The following is a 23,811-nucleotide window of genomic DNA, read 5'->3' as shown; positions in this document are numbered from 1 at the left end:
GCTATTCACGGAATGGGGTCTGATGCCAAAGAAGAATTAGAGCATTGTGATTGGCTTAAAATATTGGACTCTATAGAGTAAATAGAGCTTTAAAGCATGTTAGACTTTATACAGCACTGGTGTGAGCAGACTGTCATCAATGTCTTCAACAGATGTGGGTCACATCTGAATGCCGAATCATTCTTCCTGCCTCAAAATACCATTCTCTCCCCTGGAGAGATTCTATCATCTCCCTATCAGGAAAACAGTTTTTGTTTTCAAAGGAGGTAACTTTCAGGGGATGGGAATAACCAGTCTCCTGACTACAGCATCGCATATGCAGTAAGCTGTATTTTCTTGGCAGCTCTGTCTTCCTCTGCATAAACTTCACTAGCACATAATTACATTGAGAATGAATTGGCAAAAGGGCAGTGGGAGCTGTTCGAAATGCAAAGCAAGGCCAGTCAGGTTGTTCTTTGTTGTTCTGAAGGGAACACCTGAAGTTTGGCCTATTCTTACTGTTTTTCCATTTGCTTAATCAGAAGCCCAGATCATTTTTTGTCTACAATAAAGTTTCTCAAGCTAGAATGGAGGCTGCCTGTAAAAGTGGAGCCAGGCTTTTGCTCTACCATTAACCAAATCTATGACCGAGGGACTTTACACAGCTATCCATGAGCACGTATACATGACCACTTAACTGAAGATGAAACAGTATAAATGGCACTTATCACTGCCCTTTTAATGAGTTGTCATTAGAGATTAAAAAAAAGAACACTACCACTGATCAGGCATGTTGGACAACTAAGATACCTAACTCCTGAGTTAAATCAGTGGGAGTTGTGAGCCTTGATGTCTTTATTAATCAAAATGACTCAGAGAGATTGTACAGATAAACTAGGAATTAAACTTAGGTCTCCTGAGTCTCAGTCCAATATCTTGCTGATTGAAGCCAGTTAATAGTTTTGATGTAGTAACACACAACTCAGACCAATATGAGAAAGCTTTAAACATTTTGGTTTTCTGAAACATTCACAAGTCCACACACTCCTCTCTATCTGTCGGCTGTTCAGAAGCAGCCTGTGAGCACCTTGCTCTGGGGGAGGGTCAGAGCCTTTCTTTTAACCTCAAGGGTCAGCACCAGAGGCCTGGCTACCCATAAGGGGAGATTTTGGCCTGGAGAGAACTTAATTCCCCATCATCTCTATCTTAGCTGTCTGCTGACTGGAGTGTATGTCTGGCTAACTTTTGTAACCATCGTGGGTATTTAGCAATGTTTATTCAACCAGCTGTTGTCCACAATTGCTAACTTCAAGTGCAACTACAGTTGGGGAAATGTATTGTTTTTCCCCACTTGCTTTATTACAAAAAGCACCTACCTTCAGAAGTGAGAGCTAGTGAGATTAAAAGGAGGCCCTTTTCCCTGGGTCTGACAAAAGATATATTTTGTAAGACAAAAGACACATTTTATACATCTACTGTACAAGTGAATGTTAATCTCACTTCTGAATCCAGATCTTTGACCACCGTCTTTTTTTTTTTAATCAATTACTTTCTGTAGCTAAGTTTTCTCAAAGAGCAGCTAACACAATCTCGAAGCACGCTGCAGGGTGAGAATGGCAGAGGGGTTTTCTGACACAGATTTTCATCCCACCACCCACTCACCTTCCCCAGGCAGTTTGCTGCTGCCCCCCTACCTGTCGTCCTTCCAGCTCAATTTGGAAGTTTTTTGCAGACTCCTGGGTCACTCGCCCTCCAAAGTCCAGCTGATACACTTGCGTTGCCTCGTTCCACAAAGGTTGCTTGTTGGCCATCACATACACGAAGCCCTGGCTCCCCAGTCGTCCGTCCTCCTTTTCATTGGCCTTCCGGCACTTGAACTCATCCAGCTCGCTGGCTGTCCTCAAATTTCTTTTGGTTTTCCATCCCTTTTTGCTGCCCTGACTCTGGTTCATCAGTTCATCCCCACTAATAAAAAGCTCTGGCTCACTCTCTGAACTATCTTGAAACTCATTTGTCTTGTTTAGCTTCTTGGACTTCAGCTGGTCTTTCTGGCTCTTGACTTTCTTCTTCTCCCTCCCCAGCCTAGGACTGGATATTAGTGAATTGAAGTCAGTTAGCGTCCTTGCCTCCTTTTTGACCTTACCCTCAGTGATAGCTTGTACATTTCCTTCCTCAGCTCGGCTATCCAGACGCTTCCGATTCTTCTTGCCAAATTTGTCCGTCCTTTGAGGAACAGGGCTTTCTGTTAAGGAGAGCACCTCCTGAAAGGTGTCTGCTGTTTCCACCATTACCTCTGTGCCCACGTGACCCTGAAGCTCTGCTGGTGGGGGAGACAAAACTGGCTTCTCCACCACAAGGAGAGGCTTTGGGGGCAAAGCGCCTTGGGGATTAGGTACAGGTGGGCATGCATTGTAGGAGCTCCACGGGTGCAATGCTATCGGTGGCAGCTGTAAACTAGAGCAAGTGCTACTTCCTGGATACATGGGTGGCAAAGGGCAATAGGAGAGGTTGGATGGATAACCTGGCTGAAGCACTACTGTTGGCTCCTGCTGTGCAAACTGTGTTGGTGCCAGAGCTTCTTTGGGGGAGCAAGGGGGCTGCATTCCCTGAAGGGGGGGGGCATTGTAGCTTCCCGGATAAGATACTCCAACCCCATAACTTGTTTGGAACGTGGCAGTGGGACTGGTTGGAGACTTAGGGGAAACGAATGGCACTCGAGACATATCCAAATGCTGAGTCTGACTAATGATAAGAGGAGTAGGTTTTAGAGGGTTGGGCACTGAGTTCTGAGATGTCCTTTCCTGAGGAACCCATATCTCTTCGCTCACCATGGGGTCCCACTGGTATGGTGGTGGCCGTTTTACACCAATGGCACCCTCTGTCAAGGTCATTGGGACATGCCGTATTGATTTCTCCACTGGGCAGTGCTGAGAAAGGGCCTCATCCTCTGTGAAGGCAGAGTTGATATAATCTGCCCGGTCGCGGGAATTGTCAGGTGGGCTCAGCAAGCTGTAGGAAGATTGGGAGGCCAGAGGCGAAGTACTGACAGAGTGAGCAATGACAGAGCTGTGCTGGGAACTATTCCCCGTGCTTAGGTCAGGTCTCAGACCACTAATACTGGAAGTGCTGCTACAGGCATTGGCATTAGCTATATTCCCCAAACCACCGGTGCTTGCGTTGTTGCTGCCATTGCCACTGCTGCTACTGCTGCTGCACTGGCTGCAGGTGTACAAAGCTGTGGGTGCTCTCTGCTGGTACTGCGCTGTTACAACATTGCTCTTGGCTTTTGGGGGAAGCTGCAAAGTGGCTCGTTGACTGTCAACCAGCTGAGCCATTTTCAGAGCTGCCTCTCTGCTGTTCCTCCGCAGAGTAGCATGAATAATAGTGCTGTCCAGCCTTTGCATGATGCTCCGGCCCTGCGACAGCTGGCTGGCTATTTCGGGGTAAGGTGGCGGATCCCCAGTCGGGATGGAGTAGCGAGGGACGGTGAGCCTGTTCAGGGTTGCGCTCGAACAGGCCTGCTGAATCTTCTTCTCGGTGGCTGTAATCCGCAGCGTGGCCGAGCTGCCGGGCCCCGGCAGGGTGTAGGTGTTCTGAGCGCAGAGCATCCTGGTGCGAGGCCGGCACACCTCCTCCACGTTCCCGCTGCTGTCGAAGGTGGTGATGCGCTCGTACCCAAGCGGCGTCTGATAGTGTCCGGCCGGGTAAAGGGAAAACTCTCCCTTTTTCAGGCAGAGGTCCACGGGCGGCTGCGGGGGGCCGGCCGGCGGCGGCGGCGGGGCTGCCGTCAGCGCCGCGGGGATGGTGCCGGGGTAGGGCGGGGGCGGGTTCATCTTGGTGAGCTGCGCCTCGCCGAACGCCACCGCGTCCCCTTCCACCAGCGGCTGCGCCGGGCGCGGCGGCTTGCCCTTGGGCAGGTGCTCGTGGTCGCCGCGGTCCCGATGGTCGGCGGGCGCCGGGGGCGGCAGGGCGAGCGGCGGCGGGGGCCCCGGGGCGGCGCGGCCCACCTCGACGCCCCCGAAGATCACCTGCCCCGGGCTGGGGAAGCGGCCGGGCGCGGGGGCGGCGAAGGGCCCCGCCCCCTCGCCCCCCACCTCCGCCGGCGGATTGGCCAGCACGTCCAGCTGCACGTTCTGATTGGCCAGCAGCGACTGGACCAGGCCGATGCTCTGCGTGGGGGACATGGCCTGGGCCGAGCTGTGGATGGGGGCGATGGGGATGTTCACCGTGCACGGCGGGCTGCTCTCGGGGACGCCGGGCGCGCCGGGCACTGCAACGAACAACACAGCCCGTCACCTGCCGTCGAGCGCCCCGGCCCCGCGGCCCCCCGCTCTCCCCAGAGGCTCCCGGCGCCCTTCGCGCCGCCCGGCCTCCTGCCTGCAGCGCCCAAGGGCTGCGTGAGGGCGAGCGCGGCGAGGGACGAGCCCTTACGAACCGCAGCTTTTATGCAGGCGCTTGGGTAACGTGCATTAAGATAAGGAATTTCCCTACAGTAGTGGTTCGTGTACGTTTTGTTTTTCTTCAGTGCTTGCAGAAGACACTCAGGTCACTAATAATGTGTAACTGGAAAATTTCATGGCAGCATTTCCATACAATTCGTAGATTGGAGAAAAAATTGTTTTCTAAAATTGCTGCAAGAAAAATCACTACATGGCTTTTGTACTTTGTCATTCCACTTTAACTTTTTAAATTGCTTGCTTATCTTTATGCACTTGCTTACATGCTCTGCTGCATTAGGGTGGGCTGCTATCTTATCCTCAAATCAATAAATAAGACATTAGTCTGAATAAGTAAGCCAGCCTAACACCACAGATTCCCATTGCACAGTATCTATCTATATCAGCTGGTAATAGCAACATTAACGTAACCTTTCCTGAATGATACTTCACAGTTAAAATTTCAGAGTTCCCTTTCATTTTACTGACTTTCATGGAGAAAGGCTTTTACCCAATGAGCCTAAATGTTCTTTCATCTGTTGTCCAATTTTAACTATTTATATAAGTGCCACTCAAATCAATTAAAGTTTTGCTGAATCAAAAGCCACATCAGTTTTCAGGGGAGTTTTTTTTATAGTTAATACATCATATAAACTATAGAAAATAAAATCTACTCAGAGATCTGTGGCTGCTACCACCTCGTCTTTGTTCCTAATCCTAGGACCACTGACGCGGCTTCCTGACTTTCTCCAAGGCTGCCTCTGCACGATGGTTAGGCACAAAGGAGTCTGAGTTGGCCCAGCTGGCCCAGGCTGACTCCATTTGGAGCCAGTCTGCTGTCATTGCGTCATGCTGCAAGGACCTTCAGGAGCAGGATGAAATGACACTCTATGAGCTAGACAACAGTTACGAGCTTTGACTTAGATGTCTGATGACTACTGTCACACACACAAAAAAAAAGGTGAATGGAAAAAAAGAAAGAAAGAAGTTAGAAGAGCTGCATTATAGGCACTGTACAAATATTTAGTAAAATGTTCCCTAACTCAAAGAGCTTAAAAAAAAATGGAGAATACAGACAACAGTTGGGAAAAGGGAAATATTGCCCCTTGAGCATAATGGGTGACAAAGCAACCAGTAACATAAAAAAAAAAAGGAAGAAGATACAATAGCAAGAGAGGAATATGGGGAATGAAACACAGGGAAGACTTTTGCAAGTTCTTGAAAGGAGGTTTGCAAGGAAATGATGTGAGGAAATAGATGGGAGGCCAGAAAGATTCAAAAAGTGGGTATTGTAGTCAGCACAACTACAGAAGTGAAAAGATAATGAATATGTGAAAAGTTGCCCATGTATGGAGATGAAGAGGGGATAATGAAGCAAGAAGCAATTTCTGATCACAGAAAGCATGGGACTTGCTCCAATTCCTTTTGCAAATAGTGGCAACACTGATTCCAGTCAGGACTATCACTAAGAAGCTTGAGAGCAAAAGGGAAATGAGGACATCCAAATGAAGTACAGGTGCAGAAGTTAAGCTAAGAAACATAAGGGAAGAGAACGAATACTGTCTACACAAAAGAAAATCCAAGAATCTTGCCAGTTCTTAATTGTTTTTTTTCTAAATAGAGAACATGGAAAATGATCAACAAGTTATTTTAGCAGGTTTCTGGCAGGAAAAGAGACTATGGGCATATCCAGGATTATTTAAGTGAACAAATTCTGTGGAGAATTGCAATTTGATAAACCAGATCAGACAAGAGATACATTAGTCAGGACTCCTCTGGTCACTAGCCAATTCCTAATTAATTCCTAATTAAATTTCTAGTAATCTACTCATGCACCATAATTACATTTTTGGTAGCATTAGGCTTTTATCAACATTGATCATCATAGTAGAAGGCGGGAGGCATGTAGATGTTTGCAAATAAGCTGGCAAATTTTTATGGTAGTTCTGCTCATTCTGTTAGAAGAAGAGTAAACAGGTAAACTTAACTGACTCAAAGGCAGTATGAGCTTGGTTTGCCATGCATTCATCTCGATGCCTGTGAGTTAGCAATTTATCCTCCAGAGCTTGGGATTTAATTGTTATCTTGGTTTGAACAACCTAAAATGTTGTTGTCATGGGTCTTAAGTGTCTATGCAAATAAAATTTCATTTATCACGGTACTGCTTAATATCACAAAATGTTTAAATCCAACGCTTCTTCGTATTCCTCCAATGACTTTTAATTGATTTGTTTGCATAATTTGCAAGCTAAATCAATTCACTGTCCATTTGCCTTGCCAAATCATTACTGACTACTTTAAAAAGCACTTGTCCCAAGAGTACCTCACTATTAAACACTCCACTGCCCAGGAACAACTTTCTACTATGTTTTTTCTTTCATCTCCTATGTAATTGTTACTTACACTGCAATATAATTTCATTAGGATATGATAAGTTTTTCCTTTACATACAGGCTTTCAGAGAGGATACTGCTGAAAGTTTCTTCTTTTTTTTTTTTCTTATTTTCTTTTTAAATCAAAGTAACCTTTATTTGGTCAGGGATGGGATTAGGTTTCATATTGGGAAATGTTGATTGCTTCCTATGCATAGCATCTATATGATTATCAATTTGCTCTATTGTTTTCTTCAGATCCTAAAGGGAAACAACGTATGAATGTAAAATAGGCAAGCTAAGCCCCAAATCACTGGAGACTGAGCTTCGTTTTAAGTGGATGAGTAACTCTATGGGAGTCCAAAGGGCTACTTTGATGCTTGGGTCATATACAAGTTTGGGTGCTTTCAGCAGCAAACCTTTGGTCCAATACAATGGAAGTATTTCTATTAATTTCAACAGACTCTAGCCCAAGCTTTTAACTGCTCTGCAGTTCTCAGACTTCCTCCTCCTTAAAGAGTCCTCGGTGCCTATGAAGACCACTCCTGAAGTTCCAAACAAACATGACCTAGCAGAAGGAATTTAACTTCTTGGCTATTACGTATTGATTTTATTTGCATGATTTTTTCAATAGAGGAAATCCTAGGTACTTCTAGTCCTTTTATCTGTCAAATACTCATCATTTGCATCCAGCTTCCCCTGGCACTATTTGAATCTTTTGCTACCTTACATCTCAGTGAAATGAGAAATTCCTTCCTGATCCTCTTTGTTTAAAGAACACTTAATTATTTTAGGCTCTCTGTAAGACCTGGTACTGATAGAAGTCCAAATGAGCATTTAACATTTGTCAAACAGTGGCTGTGTTATACAAGAACCTTACCTGCCCTCCAACTGAAGCATCTGTCAAACAGACTGTGCTTTGCTGCTATCAGGTCACAAAAATGACTCTTATAGGCTTCCTATACATTATAAAACTATTCTGTTCTACCAAGACGCAGAATACAAAGCTTCACTCTACGGCAAATTCTTAATGATTTAAATAGATGATTGATTTTCCAATTAACTTTAAAGTTAGCAGCACTATATGGATTTTATATATATATATACATATATACACACAGATATACATATATATACATATATTAAACATTATCCATAAAATATATTATCCTTGTTCCAAGTCAGTTCCACAGGGCTCCCTTAGATTAGAAGATTTTGAGTTGTGTGCTTACCAGAGGGGGCTAGGGACACGTGATCTGTCTTCCAGCTAGCTTAGCCCATAACATGGTAGAGCTCCAATTCATTCTTACCTGGTAAATCATCTTCATCTTCACTGAAAACATTTGGATTAAAGACAGGTAAGTTAATGTAGTCCATTGAAATCTTCCGCACTTCTGGGAGATATATTGTCATCTGCCTGGGCTGAAGATGCAGCAAACTGGTTTTATATATTACTAGGGATGGAGAATAAGAAGAAATAAAAGAAAAAATTGTTATACAGAGAGAATCTAAAGCTAAGAAAGAATCACTTCAAAGTAGAGATGGCCTATGATTATTTTCACATAATTTTTTAATGAACAAATAAATGCATGTGTGGGCCATTCTTAACCGCATCATTATGTACTACTCTGCGTGGTCAAGATGAAAGAAATTGATTAATAATCACACAAAATTACAAATAATCTGTAGAAATAACAAAATTTCTTGATCTTTCTTCTCTTTTTAGGGAATGAAAACAACTTTTCCATTCTATTTTTGAAATTCTTCACCACAGGATTCTATAGATTTATATGAGTTGAGGGGAAAACTGGAAAGCTCTCAGAAAGGAAATCTATTGAGGATAATTATATATAACAAAATCCCTCCTGGCTCAGGAAGTCCCTGGGACCTAAGCTGTTGGAAACTGAGAGAATATCTGAAAGAACTATCATCCCATACTTGCTCTTGTATTTATATCTTTTCCTAGGTATTTGTCATTGATATTGCCCTATAATAGTAGCCCTGATTGTCCCTAGGGATGACAAGATCCCAAGAAGACAGCTTTTATTTGAAGGCTGGGCCAGAGAGGGTTCCTCTTCCCCGCAGCTGGGACTCCATCTCTTGTCAGAGAATAGTCAACATGGTCACAAAAAAATATGTATTTAATTAACTCTGCACAGAGGGCCTTATTATGCAGTCTTAACTTAACTAGATAATGAAACACAGCCAAAAAAGTTTTTTTTTCCAAACAGCTCTTAAAACTTCTACACAAGAAACTAGAGAACTGCTACTTTTAATGAGGACTGTTAGCACAGTAAGAGAGGCTTCAGCAAAAGAACCATGTGATAATGCTATGCAATGACATAAGGAATCTTGAGCAGGATGTTAAAAAAGCCTTTTAAATATTATTTTGGAATAATTATAGTACTTGAATGACTATGAAGATCTGAACTCTTAAAATACTTCTGACAATTACTGAAACTTGGAAACTGTGATTTTTATAGTCGTCTTACAAAAATTTTGTTTATTCTTCTGATCTTTGTTCAAGTAAACTGAATCAATAAAGATCCAGCTTGACTTATCTTTTATCATATCTAAGTCCTTTAACATCTTGTTGAGGTCTCATTTTTTTATATAGAGATTTGAATCTCTTAATTACAGCAATTTAAAAAAAATCTAATTCCTACTGTCCACAGAAAATAACCATTTGGTTAAAGAAGCCTTCTGATCACTTAAAAAAAATCGTATCATGTAAGCTTGCTACTTGTTAGCCAGAGCTTGACATGCAAAAAAAGTAAAAAATTACTTTTACCTGCACCAAGGTTAGTTGGTAGGAAAGCAGCCAAACCCACAATTTTAAATTTGGTTCCCCAGATGTTAGAAGTGACCTGAGCAAGGTAGTTTTGCTGCAAAGAAAAGAAAGAAGTTTGTTTTCACTTAATAAAATTTGTATCAAGCTCTAATAAAATCCTGTAATCAAGCTATTGCAAGTGATAATACAGTTCCTTTTGTTTTTATCTTACTTAGAAACGGCCTACTGTGTCTATGTATATCAACTGTTACACCTTGTCACTATGAAGTCCGGTTTTGATATCTGAACATCATCAGAAATGATATCCAAACCAACCACATAGACTGTTAACAATTGCTGAAGAACTGAAGAATATTATCACTATCTAACGGGAATAGCACTGTTCAGATGTTTCCTCCTCCTGTACAACACCAGAATGCAGTTATTTGGTATTTTGTGAAGTAGTATTGCCTGCCCTTTCATTCTGTGCTTAAGAATCACTTTATAAACAATAAATAAGATAGAAGTGAATTATTCACAGTGACAAATATTTTTCCTGGCACTACCAAAGCAATTTCCCAAACCACTGCATTCATAGTAGTCAAATTATGGATCTGAAAGATTAAGCGATTTTCTCAAAAGCCAAGAGTCGTGCTATTAGCATGAGGAACACAATCTAAGCCATTGGTATCCTATCCCACTTCTGGCCCTTTTTACAGTTACAGATACATAAGTGATCTAGAACACCTTACAGTAAAGAAAAAAGTGAAATGATGGAGATGGGGAGGGGAGATGGAGAGGAAAAAGGAAAGAAGCAAGAGAACGCAGTTCAGTACTAATGAAATGTGGCCCAGACAGTTCTAGCAGGCTTCCAGATAGCCTGCTGAATTTCATTCACCTGTAGACTATAACATAAAGAGCATAAAATGATAATTGTTTGACTTTTCCAGTTACGGCTGTTCCATGTAATTATGAAAGAGGAAACATTTGCCCCCCTGACCCAGTGATTTCTTTGTCTCTGCAAATTCCTAGTGAAGTAGCTATGGTTGCATGCTGATAGCTCTGAGGAACTGAATAAGGACCATTTTAACAATGCTTTTCAACAGCAAAAAACTTCAGGTAGAACAAAATCTCTCACATAAGTTTTTTTTAAGAGAAGTCAGCAGGGCCAGGATTTATCAAACAATGACATCCAATATTCCACTGGCAATTCCTAACATAAATATTTAACTGAAAAATGAGACTCTACAGTTGTTTTATCTAATAGCTGTAACTAAAAAACAATGTTTTATTGGTGATCACTGGATCAACACATCATATCTCCTTCCAGAGGAAGCAAGCTGTATTTGTATTCAGGTCCAGTAACAACGTGCACTATACCTGAGTAATATCTTCTAAAGGAAACTCTCTTCGGGTTAGGCTTGGTGAACCAATAGAAGGTTTCCTTATTGGTAACCTTGGAGATCTTGATATCTCCTGTGCAGCTCGTGACATCTTTGGAGATTTGCGAGCTTCTATATTGATTCTGTATATAAAGCAATAATTAGAATCATCAACTGGCATGGGAAAATGCACAAAATTCGTGACTTCAAATATACAGATGGTAATAGAAAAACTGATATGGTGTTCACTAGGTGCCCAATGGAAACTGTTTAGTCTACAGGGCAGAGCACTATGGGTCAAATTAAAGATGACGTATAAAGCCCAACGCACTTGCAGTAACTCAGATCATACACTCTCAGATTCATTTAACAAAGCTTACAGCAGTTCTGCCAGATGCAATAAAGCCTCCGCTAATCCACAAAGATGTGCAAGGCTGAACTATTTCAGCTTTGCAGACTTTGAGTAAAGCCTGTGGAGATGGAAAGGTGACATCCCAGCTGGCAGAGCTCAGCAGTATTAGGGCAAATCAAGGTTCTGCCAAGTTCGTGCTCTCGCTCTAAGCCAGAAGTTATTATTCCTTTCTCCTGTTACATAAAGGGTGTATAGAATGTGAGATCAAGGAACTGAAAAAGCTCACTGGTAGAAAAAAAACAGCAAACAAAAGTTATATTTCAGAAGTACATTTTATGAATCAAAGCAAGTACATAGGTATTTTCTCCTGAGCCATTTCTACTTTAGGCTCAGGAATTGATGATTCATTTGTGAAATACCTCAACTGAAACTTGGGTATTTCACATTGTTGCATGAAGGGTTCCATTTCCTTTGCTTCATTCTAGGCATCTCGTAATATAAAGTCATTGGAAAAACATCAGCTGCAATTAGAAGGCATCGAGGCCCTAATCCTGCAAGATGAAGCCAGCAGGTAGACACTGGTGCCTATGAGAAGCATCACTGACATCAGTGAGGCTCTGTGCAGATGCAGAGCTCTGCCTATGCACATTACGAACGTACTGAATAGGCAGGAAAGAGACCAGAATAATAAATAGCTTAGAATTCTGCATATTGTTAGAGAACCTCATCAACCCAGCATGTTTAGGAGGATTTGTTTGTTAAGGCTTCACCACAGCCGCAGTGCCACCTATCCCATGATCAAGAGCATGGACTTACTAAGGACTCTGAAAATACCCGAGGAGGCAAACGCTTTAACTATACCAGCAATCCTAAGCATTGAGGAAGTAAAAACACGGGTTATCTGGAGGATAAAATATATCTACGATGGCAAGGGTCCACCCGTGGCAGAGGTAGTTTTTGGAGAGTTTTCAGTATTCTTCCTTTAGACTGTGCTCAGGGAGAAGTGATACCCTATTGCATCCCATTAGCTTTTGCCTCAGAATCTTCCCTAGAGTTCACATCAACACCAGACTCTGAGGTCCCCCTAGAAATGCACAGTGGAGGAACCACTCATCCAGAAGAATTCTACTGGCCCATACCACCTGTAGGTGGGAATGACATAAGGGAACTCTGCCCAAAGGTTATATTAATAATTCAATCTTGGGACAAATGGAAAAATATATAAAATTGTTGGAACAGGGGAGAATGATAACTTGATTCTAATTTCAGAAATTTCAGTCTCACTGGTTATGGAATAATGAGCATTTGAAAACAGGCACAACTGGTACATGGGAAATAAATGAGTCTGCACAAAATTCGTATGAAAACATAAGCAGCCACAGCTGTTTGAGAATCATGTTTTCTCCTGGAAAAACGGACCATCAGGGAGCCACAGCAGAGGTAGGCTATATTAAAGGGACTCAACATACTTACAGCTGGGGCATAATGGAGCTGTAATTTGGAAGTGCCGTGCTGATAATCTCTTAATAGGAGATCATCATTAACTGAATTAGGCACTACCCAAAGTTACCTTGTACTGAAGAACTTCTTGGTATGGTGGAGGACTGAAATAAAGGTTTCTGTAGTGCTGTCAGCAGATACAACTGTACAATTATAATTCTGTATTCAGCTTAGACCACAGTCATGGTTCATTTGATCATTTTACCCTAATGGCACTAATGCTACCCATGTGGTTGAAACCACCCTATGGTGGACACGGCTAGAATTGTTTAGGATTTTATCAAAGTGCCCCCAAGGTTTAAAACACAAAAAAAGATCTTATCAGCTCTCTATGGAAGGCAGGCAATATGGCTTTCGGAGCTTGGCACTTGAAAGATACTGCAGATTATATCTGCTCATACTAGCCATCTCCACGCAGGTGCAGGACTCCTTACCAAAAGATAGAGAACATCCAGTCAATTTTCAAAATCTTCTATTGTATTGATAGCCTCTTTAAAAGTGATTAAAATCACAATGTAATTTATGCAGTCAGTCTGCACAGCTTTTATCAATATGACTTAGGATGCTGTTTGTACATTAATATTACAATTAGCTCTTAATGAATACTCTTCTTGTATGATATAGTATATCAAAGGATATCTGTGGCAACTGTGTTTATGGGGTTATGACTTACTGAAAGATAGGAAATCATAGTGGTCTTTCAGAAATACTTGGACTACTACTCAGGAAGAATGTAAAGGAAGTATCTGCCAAATCCAGTGCAAGGCGCATGGACATACAGCTATTACAACCAGTAGTAGGAGGTGAGTGTGAAAGGAACTGTGTAGTACACTAGAGGTATGGGATATCCACATCACAAATTGGTATGAGTTTTTCGTGCAGAACACCCTTAGTTGAGATCAAGAAATCTGTATTGGAACAGAGGCTCTTTGGGGAGGATGGCTCTGACAACCACCAGAACTTTCATGCATTTGACCCATTTGTAACAAGATATGGCTTACTCTCCAACCATGAGTATGTTGGGAGGAAAATGCTACCCTCCTACGGGACAAATGGGACCAGCCTACAAGCACACCTAATTAACTAATGTGTCCCCCACCAAACTCCGGGGGGCCCATTTGCTCATCATGCAGGTTAATTGCTCCAACTGTTTTAACCCTTGATAATCCAGGAAAATCTAACTATAGGAACTGATTTACCAATGGACCAGAGCAACAAGGTGTCCTACCTCAACATGCAGAACTGGGACAAAAATTAACAGCAGCTATGGAATATCAACCACAAGGCAAGAAAAAGGATACTCCTCACCACACAAGCCAAGGCTTCAGAGAGCTGCTAAGAACATGTCGTCACTATCCCTGAAGACTGCAAAGTGAATTTGTTTTTTCCAACAGAAAGAAAATACCACGCCATATCACCTAGACCGTCATTCACAAGTGTAACTATCATTACTTTTGGTTTACTACACTAAATGTATTTAGGATGTTGTGAGCTGACCAAGAAACAACAGACACAGGAAACTCAGAAGAAATGCATCTGCTTAGATCTGTAAGCCTCTAAGACGTGCATCATAGCAAGACTAGATCTGCTGCTGCAGAACTGCAGTCCTTCTATGAGGTAGGATAGAAAATGCTAAAATAGACTACAAAAATGCTATACCAAGTGAGAAGATTGTGTCATCCTCTCTGGCTTTACTATTAAGTGGGAGAACATTAGGTTATCTCATTAAAGGCTAATCACGTTAAACATAAAGACCAGAGGAACAATGCGAGAAGGACCCTAACAACCTAAACAGTGAAAACAGAGCACTCAGCTACTCCTAAGACTGCCAAATGAGGATAATTAAAACATTGTCCCTAGTGCAAAATCTCCCAGGATGAGTTAGCTAAAGAAACTCTCTCCCCTGAATACTTTACAGACTAAAGGAGTTATTGCCTAAAGGTGTGTAGGACTTAGTACAGGATGCAAGGGAAAGAGAATTCTGAGATTTCTGTAATACTTATTAAGGGGTGTTTTATGGGGATTGTGGGAATTTGCAGAACTTTTTATGGGATGTTTAAGGGGAGGGCCAAACATGGAGAAAGAGAGGGGAAATACAGAAAAAAGAGGATATGAGGGCTAGCCAGTATGCTGGTCTGTCTGTGCCCTACACTTGATCAGTACAGCCTATCCCACTTTTTCATTAAATTCCATCCATAACTAATTTCTGTGTGGGTATGCTCTCACCTTCTTAGTATATTAAACTATATTCACAGCTACGTTTTGTGTGGCTATGTTCTCTGTGTATGCTAGCAAACTTCAGGTTGACCTAGGTGATAAGTTTGATAAGAAGTCTGAGCGCCAGCAGCTAGAGTGGGACCACGAGCCTGAAGGGTCCAGCCTGTAGGTCTGGGGGCAGTCAACTAGAGAGCTCTAACCAGGAGACGGTGGCCAGCTAGTGGACAGCTTTAGTGTTTAAGATCAGCTGATGGAGAGATACGGTGTGCATGCTCATATTCTACTAGCAAAATTCAATCCCGATGAGCCAGAGCAAGAGCATAGGATTAAGCTATCTGTACTGTTCCTATTCACGGAGTGTTTACATGGCTGTCAGTAAAGACACTGATCTCTTTCTGTGTTGACATGTGTGGCAGATTGTGCTTGTGTTGCATTTTCTGTGTGAACCTACTGGGAACAGTTCCTCAATCTCATTCCTGGATGGACCTAGAAAAGGGAACTGCAGCAGCTGCATCTAGCAGATTGGGATGGAAGCAGCTCCTGGTCTCGGTGGACATCAAAGACTGCTCTAGCAGGTTGGAGAGGAGAAATCTCACGTGTCCCGAAATCCACCAGATCTGGCAGCCTCTAGCAGATCAGACTCCTAATGCCAAAATTAAAAAAGAGGAAATAGTTCTCTCCTGTATATCTGCACTTTTATACTGCACGACCTTATACACAACAAAACCAAAACAGAAGCACTTCCTCTCTAAATGACACTTCAGTTAAGGCAATCCTGTCTGCACAGCACCAAGAACACTGAAAACCCCAGTCACAGGGCTGGGGCTATGAGGTATAGGTATGAGATACACCAAAGGGCTATGAGATAGGTACTAACGCTCTACAAGCAACAAACCAGCACGTAATGCTCAATATAATATTATACTTATTATTTCATCCTCTGCACCGCTCATCAAAGCATGTTTGGACACTGCTGTAGAATTGAATTGGCAGGATCATAAAATTTCAGTTGAAACACAATTATTTTGCTAATTATACAAACAAAACAACTCAAAACCAAACTGCTTTAAATTTGACCCTTTCATTACAGAACAGATACTGTTTTTTCTGACTTATACTTTGAGATCAAAAAGACTGCATACCCTTCGGTATGTAACTAGGAGAGGAGAGACGGCAGACCAAAGACTGAACTACAGAATCTCATACAAATAATGTTTCTTGGTTTTCGTGGACCATGCACTTAATTTACTCAGGGTTGATAAACTGCCATAAGAGATGGACCAAACCTGGGACTTTGCCTACGTTATTGCTGCAGCTAAATACAGAAGAGGATTTTAAAGGCTTCAGAAAGTCTCCATTGCTCCTCTCAGGGGAAAAAGGCCAACCTCCTGAAAATGTGCAGCTTGCTCAGGTAAATTACTGTCTATAGAAGTTTGCTTTTAATTTCATGAGGTGTCAAGACACTGTTTAAAAAGGGAAAAAAAAAAGGAAAAGAAGGCAAGAAAGAAAAAGAGAAAAGAAAAGAAGAAAACCCATGAAAAAGAAGAAATCTCCAAGAAATGATTACCTGGGGAGTTTTGGTGATTTGCTAGCTCGGCTGATTTTGGGAGATTTCTTTGCTGCCCAGTCATCACTCAGTTCGATATCGCTGGAGTCAGAGCAGTTGCAGCTGTCAATCACAGTGGAAATCAAGCTGTTTCCATAGATTTCATCTATCAAGACAGGCCCCAAAAAATATAAGTGCTGCTTCAGAAAACTGACCCAACTACAGTCATCAGAAGCATAAACCTGATCCAGCGGCAGTAGCTGAGATAAAATTGTGCAGAGGTAATTAACTGTTCTTTACCCTGCCTAGTACAAACTCAAAATTTCCATTAATCTGAACTGAAGTGAACAGCATTCAGTGGGGTGAAGAGCATTCAAGTGGCTTCAAAATTGACATTAAAGAGTATTTTCTGCAAATTAGCAATCTATTCCCCACCAGTCAGAATACAAGAAGTTCCCTTTCGTGAAACAGAAGACAGTGTGGTATAATTTCAGAGGCTTGAACCTAGGTTATGCTGAAGAGCTTTTCGCATCAGAAAAATCATTTCAGATGCCATCTTCCATGTTGCACATGGAGATTTTCAGTAACTCAGTGAGACTTAACATCTAGAGTAATTCTACATCATCTTTTATACAGAGCTACAATTCATTTCTACCTGCTTTTCCATCTGTTTTAGGATCCATAATGACAAACTCTGGCCGCAACTTGCTGATACGACGTCCTTTCAGGATAGGCACCAACCCCCCAAGGTATTCCAAGTACAGCGTATAACATGGACCGCCGACCTCCGGATCATCCTCCGTCCGCTTCATAGTGCAGTGAAGCCGTTCGTTGCCAGCTGTTGGGTAGCTGACAAAATCTCTCATATTGTTTGGGTCTGGGATAGGAGGCTTAATTGAATGAAGGAAGGAAAAAGAAAGTTTCCTACAGGTTACTGTTTTTTTTTTTTTCCCTGTGGTTACTTAATCCCAACCCAATTAACTGAATTTGAATCCAGCTCTAATTTAACAGGTCAGGATTAGTGCAGGTTACTGTGTAAGTTGATTCACATGCAAGGGACAATAGCTGTATTTTATTTAGTTAGATCAAAAGCAGCTGTACATAGAATAATAAAAAGAGCTACATCAGAGAGGAAGGTTGGACTTGCAGTCAGAGCACTGAGTTAGGCAAGAAATCTGTATTCAAGTCCCGCGTCTATCGCAGACTTCTGTTTTAATTAACGTGGTCAAGTCCAAGTCCCAGTATATCAATTGCTTCCTGTTGCCCTCTCTAGTGAACTTTGCCACTCATGCTCCGAGTCCTGGCCAGCACTGGTGCATGCTATGCCACTATGTGATGATGAAGAAAGCTCTGAAAAAAGATTGCACCCACCCCATCCACTTCTAAGGCATGAGCCACCCGTGCTGAGAGCATATCTGCACTGCCAGGCCCAGTGAAGTGTAGTGCAGAGAAATATGAGCACAAAACTCAGTGTGGGTTACTTTGCCCTGCATCTCAGCAGGCTGTATTAATCCATGCACAGCATAGTCCTAAAGCAGGTAGAATGCTTTTGTTTAGCACAATATAGCCTATATAACACAAATACTATTAATATGTACAACTCAACACAGTTTCTTTCAAGATGAAAATGCAGAGGCAAAAAAAAGGTATGGAAAAAAAGATGTCTTCTTAACCTGGAAAGACAGATACGAGATAAGTAGTGATGTATAATGCAGCTGGACTGCTCCTCAAGCTGGAGAGGGAAAAGAAATATATTCAGGGAAAAAAAAGAGTGCTTTGCCAGGCACTGGAGGCATAGCAGATATGGGTGGGCATAGGTGGCTGGGGCAGAGCCAGGATAAAGTACGAAGCTGTGCTGAGAAGGCTCTAGAAATGCCCATGAAACAGCAGGGACACGCAGCTTCTGGAAACCCCACCTTTGCCCCAGCAACTGCTTCCCAGCCCAGCATCCCCTCTGGGAGGGGATAGAGTGGCTGTCAGAAAGGATATAATCCTATATCCCTCTGTCCCCCGATGTCCTTCCTGGCTTTGACCTCTCAGTCAGCACCTACTAGAGCCAACTGCTTCCTTCTTCCCTACCAGGATCCCTCACCCTGCTCCCCCGGCTCCACAGAGGCAACCTCCTCTCCTTGTCCTCCACAACAGCCTAGCGAGCAGCATGGAAACTAGAGAGGGCTGAAGAGGAGGGAGCAGGAAGGGAGGGCCTGGAACAACATGGAAAGCATCCTGGGGAAAAGGAGACATGCTAAAAAATTTGAGAATCACTGGTCTATTACACACTGTACCTTTGGAGATTGAGGAGTTATGGTTACAACAGGCATTTATTCCTCTCTGGCAAATAAAATGCTTCTTACTTGCATAAATTTACTGTTTAGCTATACCCAAATGTAACTGAGTTGGATCATTATATTATGGGCATAATTTCCCTCATTTAAGCTGGGCCAACTCCACAGATTTCAAATCAGTTTCTCCAGATTTATAATGTTTTGACAAGGAACCGAAACTGGCTCAAGAGAATATTGTAATATATACACAAAAAATACTTAACACAAAAAAACATGGAGAGTAGGGCATTTACTAGCTAGTGCTCTGATTCTGGCCCATGATAAAAAAGTTCTGAAATCCTGAGATGTGACCGGAGGCAAAAACACAAGGGGGGTGAGCAGATGGCTCTGCAAGCAGCTATACTAGTGGTACAGGCAAAGGCACAGTATCTGATTCATTTCTCCATAGCACTGCTGAAGCAGTGAGACTAGCAGAACTGAGTATTGGTAAAAATACTTGGGCAGTAACTTTAGCAGTCATAGTTCTTAAGCGTAACTACCCTGGCAGTATAAGGACTCACGTAACAAGTAGAGAAGCAATAGTTTTACCGTGACACAATATTACCATCAGCACAACCTTCTTCAGAAACCCTCATGATTCACAAGTGTATTTTATCCTTGGGATGTTCTTGGACAGATCATCCCCACAAAAGAATGCAGATCAGGATTTTCTAGCTTTCTTTTCAGTTTTAATAGGCATCAAATAAATCCATTTTCCCCCCCAACAGAGTGCATCTTTCTTATTCTTCTTTCCTATCTGGGAATCAGCAGGTAGTATGCTGGGCTCTTGATGAGAACAGGAGGGACCCTTAATAAAGCTCTTCTAACCTCATTTATTAGATTTTATCCATTGTCATTTAGGAGCAGCATGGGGAAAAATCAAGGAAACCAACCCGCACACTTTGTTTCCTTTTACCTTGATTGTTGGTATAAAGGCAGTGGTGAGGTATGAGCACAGCCGAGGAGGCAGGGTCAGTTTGCTGATATCCTTGTCATCCCGCAGACAGCTAGCGATAGTCTGCTGGCACAGAAGCTGCAGACTGGAGACCCTGTGCTCTACTCTGACAACATACAGTGCAGGTCCAGAAGCCATCAGCAGGCGTGAGTCCCTGTGACCCCAACAGATTGAGATGATAGGACGCTGCAGGAAGAGGAAGAAGACATAACTGTAAAAGAGCATGTACCTTCTTCCATTCAATTGTATAGCATATGAATTCAGCATCAATTACGTCACCCTAAGTCTTCTAGAAATGTAAAAGAGCATGCTATTACCCACAAGGAATGGAGAGAAATGTGAACCTCTGAAATTATCAATAAACAGCAGTTGATGTTTATGCAATACTTTTTACCCATCAGTTTTAAAGTTCTTTACACAAGTAGTTGTTTCTTGAATTCATTACCTATATGGGGGAAATGAAGCACTATGAGGATAAGTGACTTTGAAGTCACATAACGTTAAAGAGTAGAATCTTTTGATGCCCAGCTTAGATTATTTATTCATTTAATCAATTTTAATCCCCCACTAAGGGCTCACATTTTACAAATGAAAAGTTAAATTATTCTCCCAGTGTCACTTAGTGAACCAGTGGACAAAATCCAATTGGCTCTCTGTCCGCAGTCCCAGCCTAAGTCTTCCACTGCACAGTATCTTTTTTGAAACATTCTCAGAGGAAGTGAATCTTAAAGGACCAGCATGAACAAAATGAAGAACACCGTTTCAGTCCTCTGTTTCTCTACAGTCATAAATGCAGAAATTCACAACAATAAACACAAAAACAAAGAGTCAGAAGTGACTGGTAGTAAGTGTTAGAACTCTGAGCAATATGGCACAGAGGTTGGAAGGCACCTCCGGAGATCATCTAGTCCAATCCTCCTGCTCAACAAGGGTCACCTAGAGCATGTTACACAGAATCACATCCAGGCGGGTTTTGAATATTTTCAGAGAGCAAAAAAAAACAGCTCAAAGGCCCTCCTTTGCACATTAGACCATGCTGCATGAATATTAAGAGTTCACATGATAATAGTGAGTGGCGCACCAATTCAGAGCAATTAACAGGAATGACTTTCCTGACAGCGTTATCATTTGCCCCTCTGTTGCAGGCATCAAATAACAGCCTGATTAAAAACCGAATAGACTGGATACTTTTATAAATACCAACTTTAAGGGCTATGCATGCTAAGATAAGGGTAAATTCAAGCTTCAGAGTGTAAGTTGATCCTCATGAGTAAAACTGTTACACAAACATTTTTTAGCTTTATTCCAGACAGCTCCTTGTGCTTGCAAGGAGCTCTCTAAACTCTCTTCCTATTTTCTCCTTGCCTATTTTTTATGCAAAGCACCTATATGTTGCCACCTCTTATAGCTCTATCACTATGTACTTTTGCCCTTCATCAATGTTAGCTGCATTAGCCTGTCATCTCTTGCTTTCTGTGTATACATATTTGTATATATACGCACAGAGTATGGAATATCAATCCCATAGCTGCTATTTCTATATAAACAAACAGCATAGGGTAATAAAGAAACTCTTATTCCATGAAGAACATTGTGCAACAGGCTGTACTACCAAATGTTTACTCCTTCCTGTGAAGTGCTCCCTTCTTTTCACAATCCTTGACACCCAAAACTTTAAGCAAAAGCATTCTTTAGCGATATTATGGTCCATATTACTGAAAGGTCAGATCACTTTGAAATGCCTGAATCTTTCACAAGACGCACCAATCAAGAATTCACCATACAGAAGATAAAGGTCAACACACCATCAGTAATCTTTACCCACTCCTTTCTGGTATAGCCTGGTACCCACATACCTGGGTTAGATCAGTCTAGAAGTTACTAACAAATCCTGGTAAAAAAGCTTTCCCTTCAATTACAAGTTCAAAAAGTTTAAAGACACGAAAATGCAACAAGACATTTTTATGTGAATGATATAAAGGAAAATGCAGCTGCATGACACTAGATCAATGTCTATCATCAAGATAAAAGATAGGATGAAATAACTTTCTCAGAAAAAAAATTTCTCTGCTATGTCGTCTTATCCTAATCTAAGTTTCAAGAAAAATATTGGTTTTAAAGTGGGAGGAATGAGGAAGGTTCTTTTTCATTACATCCAGGCAACACACACACACACACACACACACTCTTCCATGGAGGTAAAAACCTTCAGGCTGACTGATATGCAAATGGAAAGCAGCAACATGTGAACATTACGATTTTCACAGTAATTGCTAAAGGCATTTTGTTGTGGAGAACTTCAAAAGAACTGAGAAATCCATCATGTACCATCAACAATTATTGCATAGCTTGTTATAACTACATCTGGGGACAGTTTCAGCCAGTCCTGAGTCTGACTTAATTTTACACACTCAAAGTATGTATAAATTAGAAAACTCTTGTGCAGTAAGTTTACAGAGTAGACTTGAAGTGCTTATTGGGGATTTGACGAGGGAGCACAATACAGTCTTCACGGCCCAAGAGCATGGCTTAACCCTCATACTGTCTGAGAGCAATGAGACAGTTCATACTACTGATAAAGAAAGAATAAAAAAAGAAACAGAACTGAAAAGGCATTGACAAAGGTTAGGCGCTGCCATACTATATGACAGCCTACGAAAAGCACAAGTAGTCATGACCCTGACTGCCTTAAGGAGTGAACTACAGCATAAGCAGAGCTGTCTGTGTGATCACTGTGGTTCCACACTACCTCCTTCTGTTCCCACTGCCTCAACTAAAGCATACCTATAAAGAAGGTGAAGGAATAAACAAATGTGTGGCTCAGCACCAAAATGTTTTGTTTACTGCAGAGTTTAACGCCAGAAGAGATTATTAATTCTAATATTCCAACATTATAACCCATTATACCACATTCAGATAGCCCACTGCTCATCCATTTAATTGAGCTAAATAAAACCATTTTTGTCCACAGGTAACTGCTGCAGGTTGAGAAGAGTAGGGATGTAGACAGTACCAGTGCAATAAACTTTGCATCTTAAACACATCCCTTAGAAACAGGTTTTTGAGAAGCTTTGAAATGCAGGATGGGGCCTCTGGCAATAAAGCACTGTGGGACTGAAGAAGAGTAAAAAGTCAGAAGTCACAAGACACTGCCTCACTGAACGATTTCATCTCAGCTTCCCAACACGCAACTTTAATTCAGCCATTTTCTAGCTTTTCTATGTTTGCCTCCCTTACACTCTGTTTGTGTATTTTATGTAAACAATTACACATGTGAGCGGGTACACATTTAAATACACACACAACATAACAGCTAGTGAACAGTGATGTACTGTTTGTAGATCACAGATTCCATTTGTGTATTTAGTCTCCCTATCAGATAAAATGGCTTGCAATGCTCTCCGCGCACACCTCACGCATTTTAATCGCAACATTCCCAATCTCGGCGAACAGCGCTTGTGCTGTGTCGGTTTGTATTTGCTTGCTGATTCGCCAGAGATGCCTTGCTGGCAGTTTTTCCAGGGCAGCATTTCTACGGCATGGTCAATTCCGTAGTGCTCTTCCACCAAGTGTTGTGTCCAGCAACACTTCATTCACAGTGAAGGGCCAGGATTTAAAATGAGGTTCAGGGAAAATTAGTTCAACATTATAGGCTTGGGGGAAATAAAAGATCACCCAAATGCCAGATCTGACCTGACCTTTAAACATACTGCTCCAGTAATATTTCTCAATAACTGTCCTTCCTACTCTTCCCCTTGAAATACAAGGATATGGATCATACACTGCAGCAAGCCAGTTACGAGCTCGCTCAGTGCTCCTTCCAAGCTCTGCTGAGGAAAAACAATTGACCTGCAATGCCCAATGCAAAAGTAATGCTCCTCATAAAGCAATCCACTTATTTTGTATGATTTTAGCAAAAAAGAAGGCAGGAAAGAAGCTTTCGATACCCCATAAGCTTTACCTACATTATACTGCACT

At 42.0% G+C, this 23,811-nt stretch overlaps 1 protein-coding gene across 3 annotated transcripts in view; it reads right to left on the bottom strand.

Moving 5' to 3' along the window:
• TULP4 (TUB like protein 4) overlaps positions 1-23,811 on the bottom strand; it is a 163,472-nt gene that overhangs the window by 7,643 nt on the left and 132,018 nt on the right. For all 3 annotated transcript variants that reach the window (XM_062572422.1, XM_062572421.1, XM_062572423.1), the window contains exons 8-14: positions 19,795-20,019; positions 17,210-17,444; positions 16,576-16,720; positions 10,938-11,082; positions 9,579-9,672; positions 8,098-8,241; positions 1,674-4,249 (exon numbers count right to left, since the gene is read on the bottom strand). In XM_062572422.1, the coding sequence (XP_062428406.1) occupies positions 1,674-4,249; positions 8,098-8,241; positions 9,579-9,672; positions 10,938-11,082; positions 16,576-16,720; positions 17,210-17,444; positions 19,795-20,019 (3,564 nt within the window). The remainder of the gene's footprint in view (positions 1-1,673; positions 4,250-8,097; positions 8,242-9,578; positions 9,673-10,937; positions 11,083-16,575; positions 16,721-17,209; positions 17,445-19,794; positions 20,020-23,811) is intronic.

The sequence above is a fragment of the Rhea pennata genome, chromosome 3 (genome assembly GCF_028389875.1).
Source record: "Rhea pennata isolate bPtePen1 chromosome 3, bPtePen1.pri, whole genome shotgun sequence".
NCBI lineage: Eukaryota > Metazoa > Chordata > Aves > Rheiformes > Rheidae > Rhea > Rhea pennata.
Note: the sequence above shows the minus strand (reverse complement) of the source record. Positions and strands in the feature narration are given on the sequence as shown.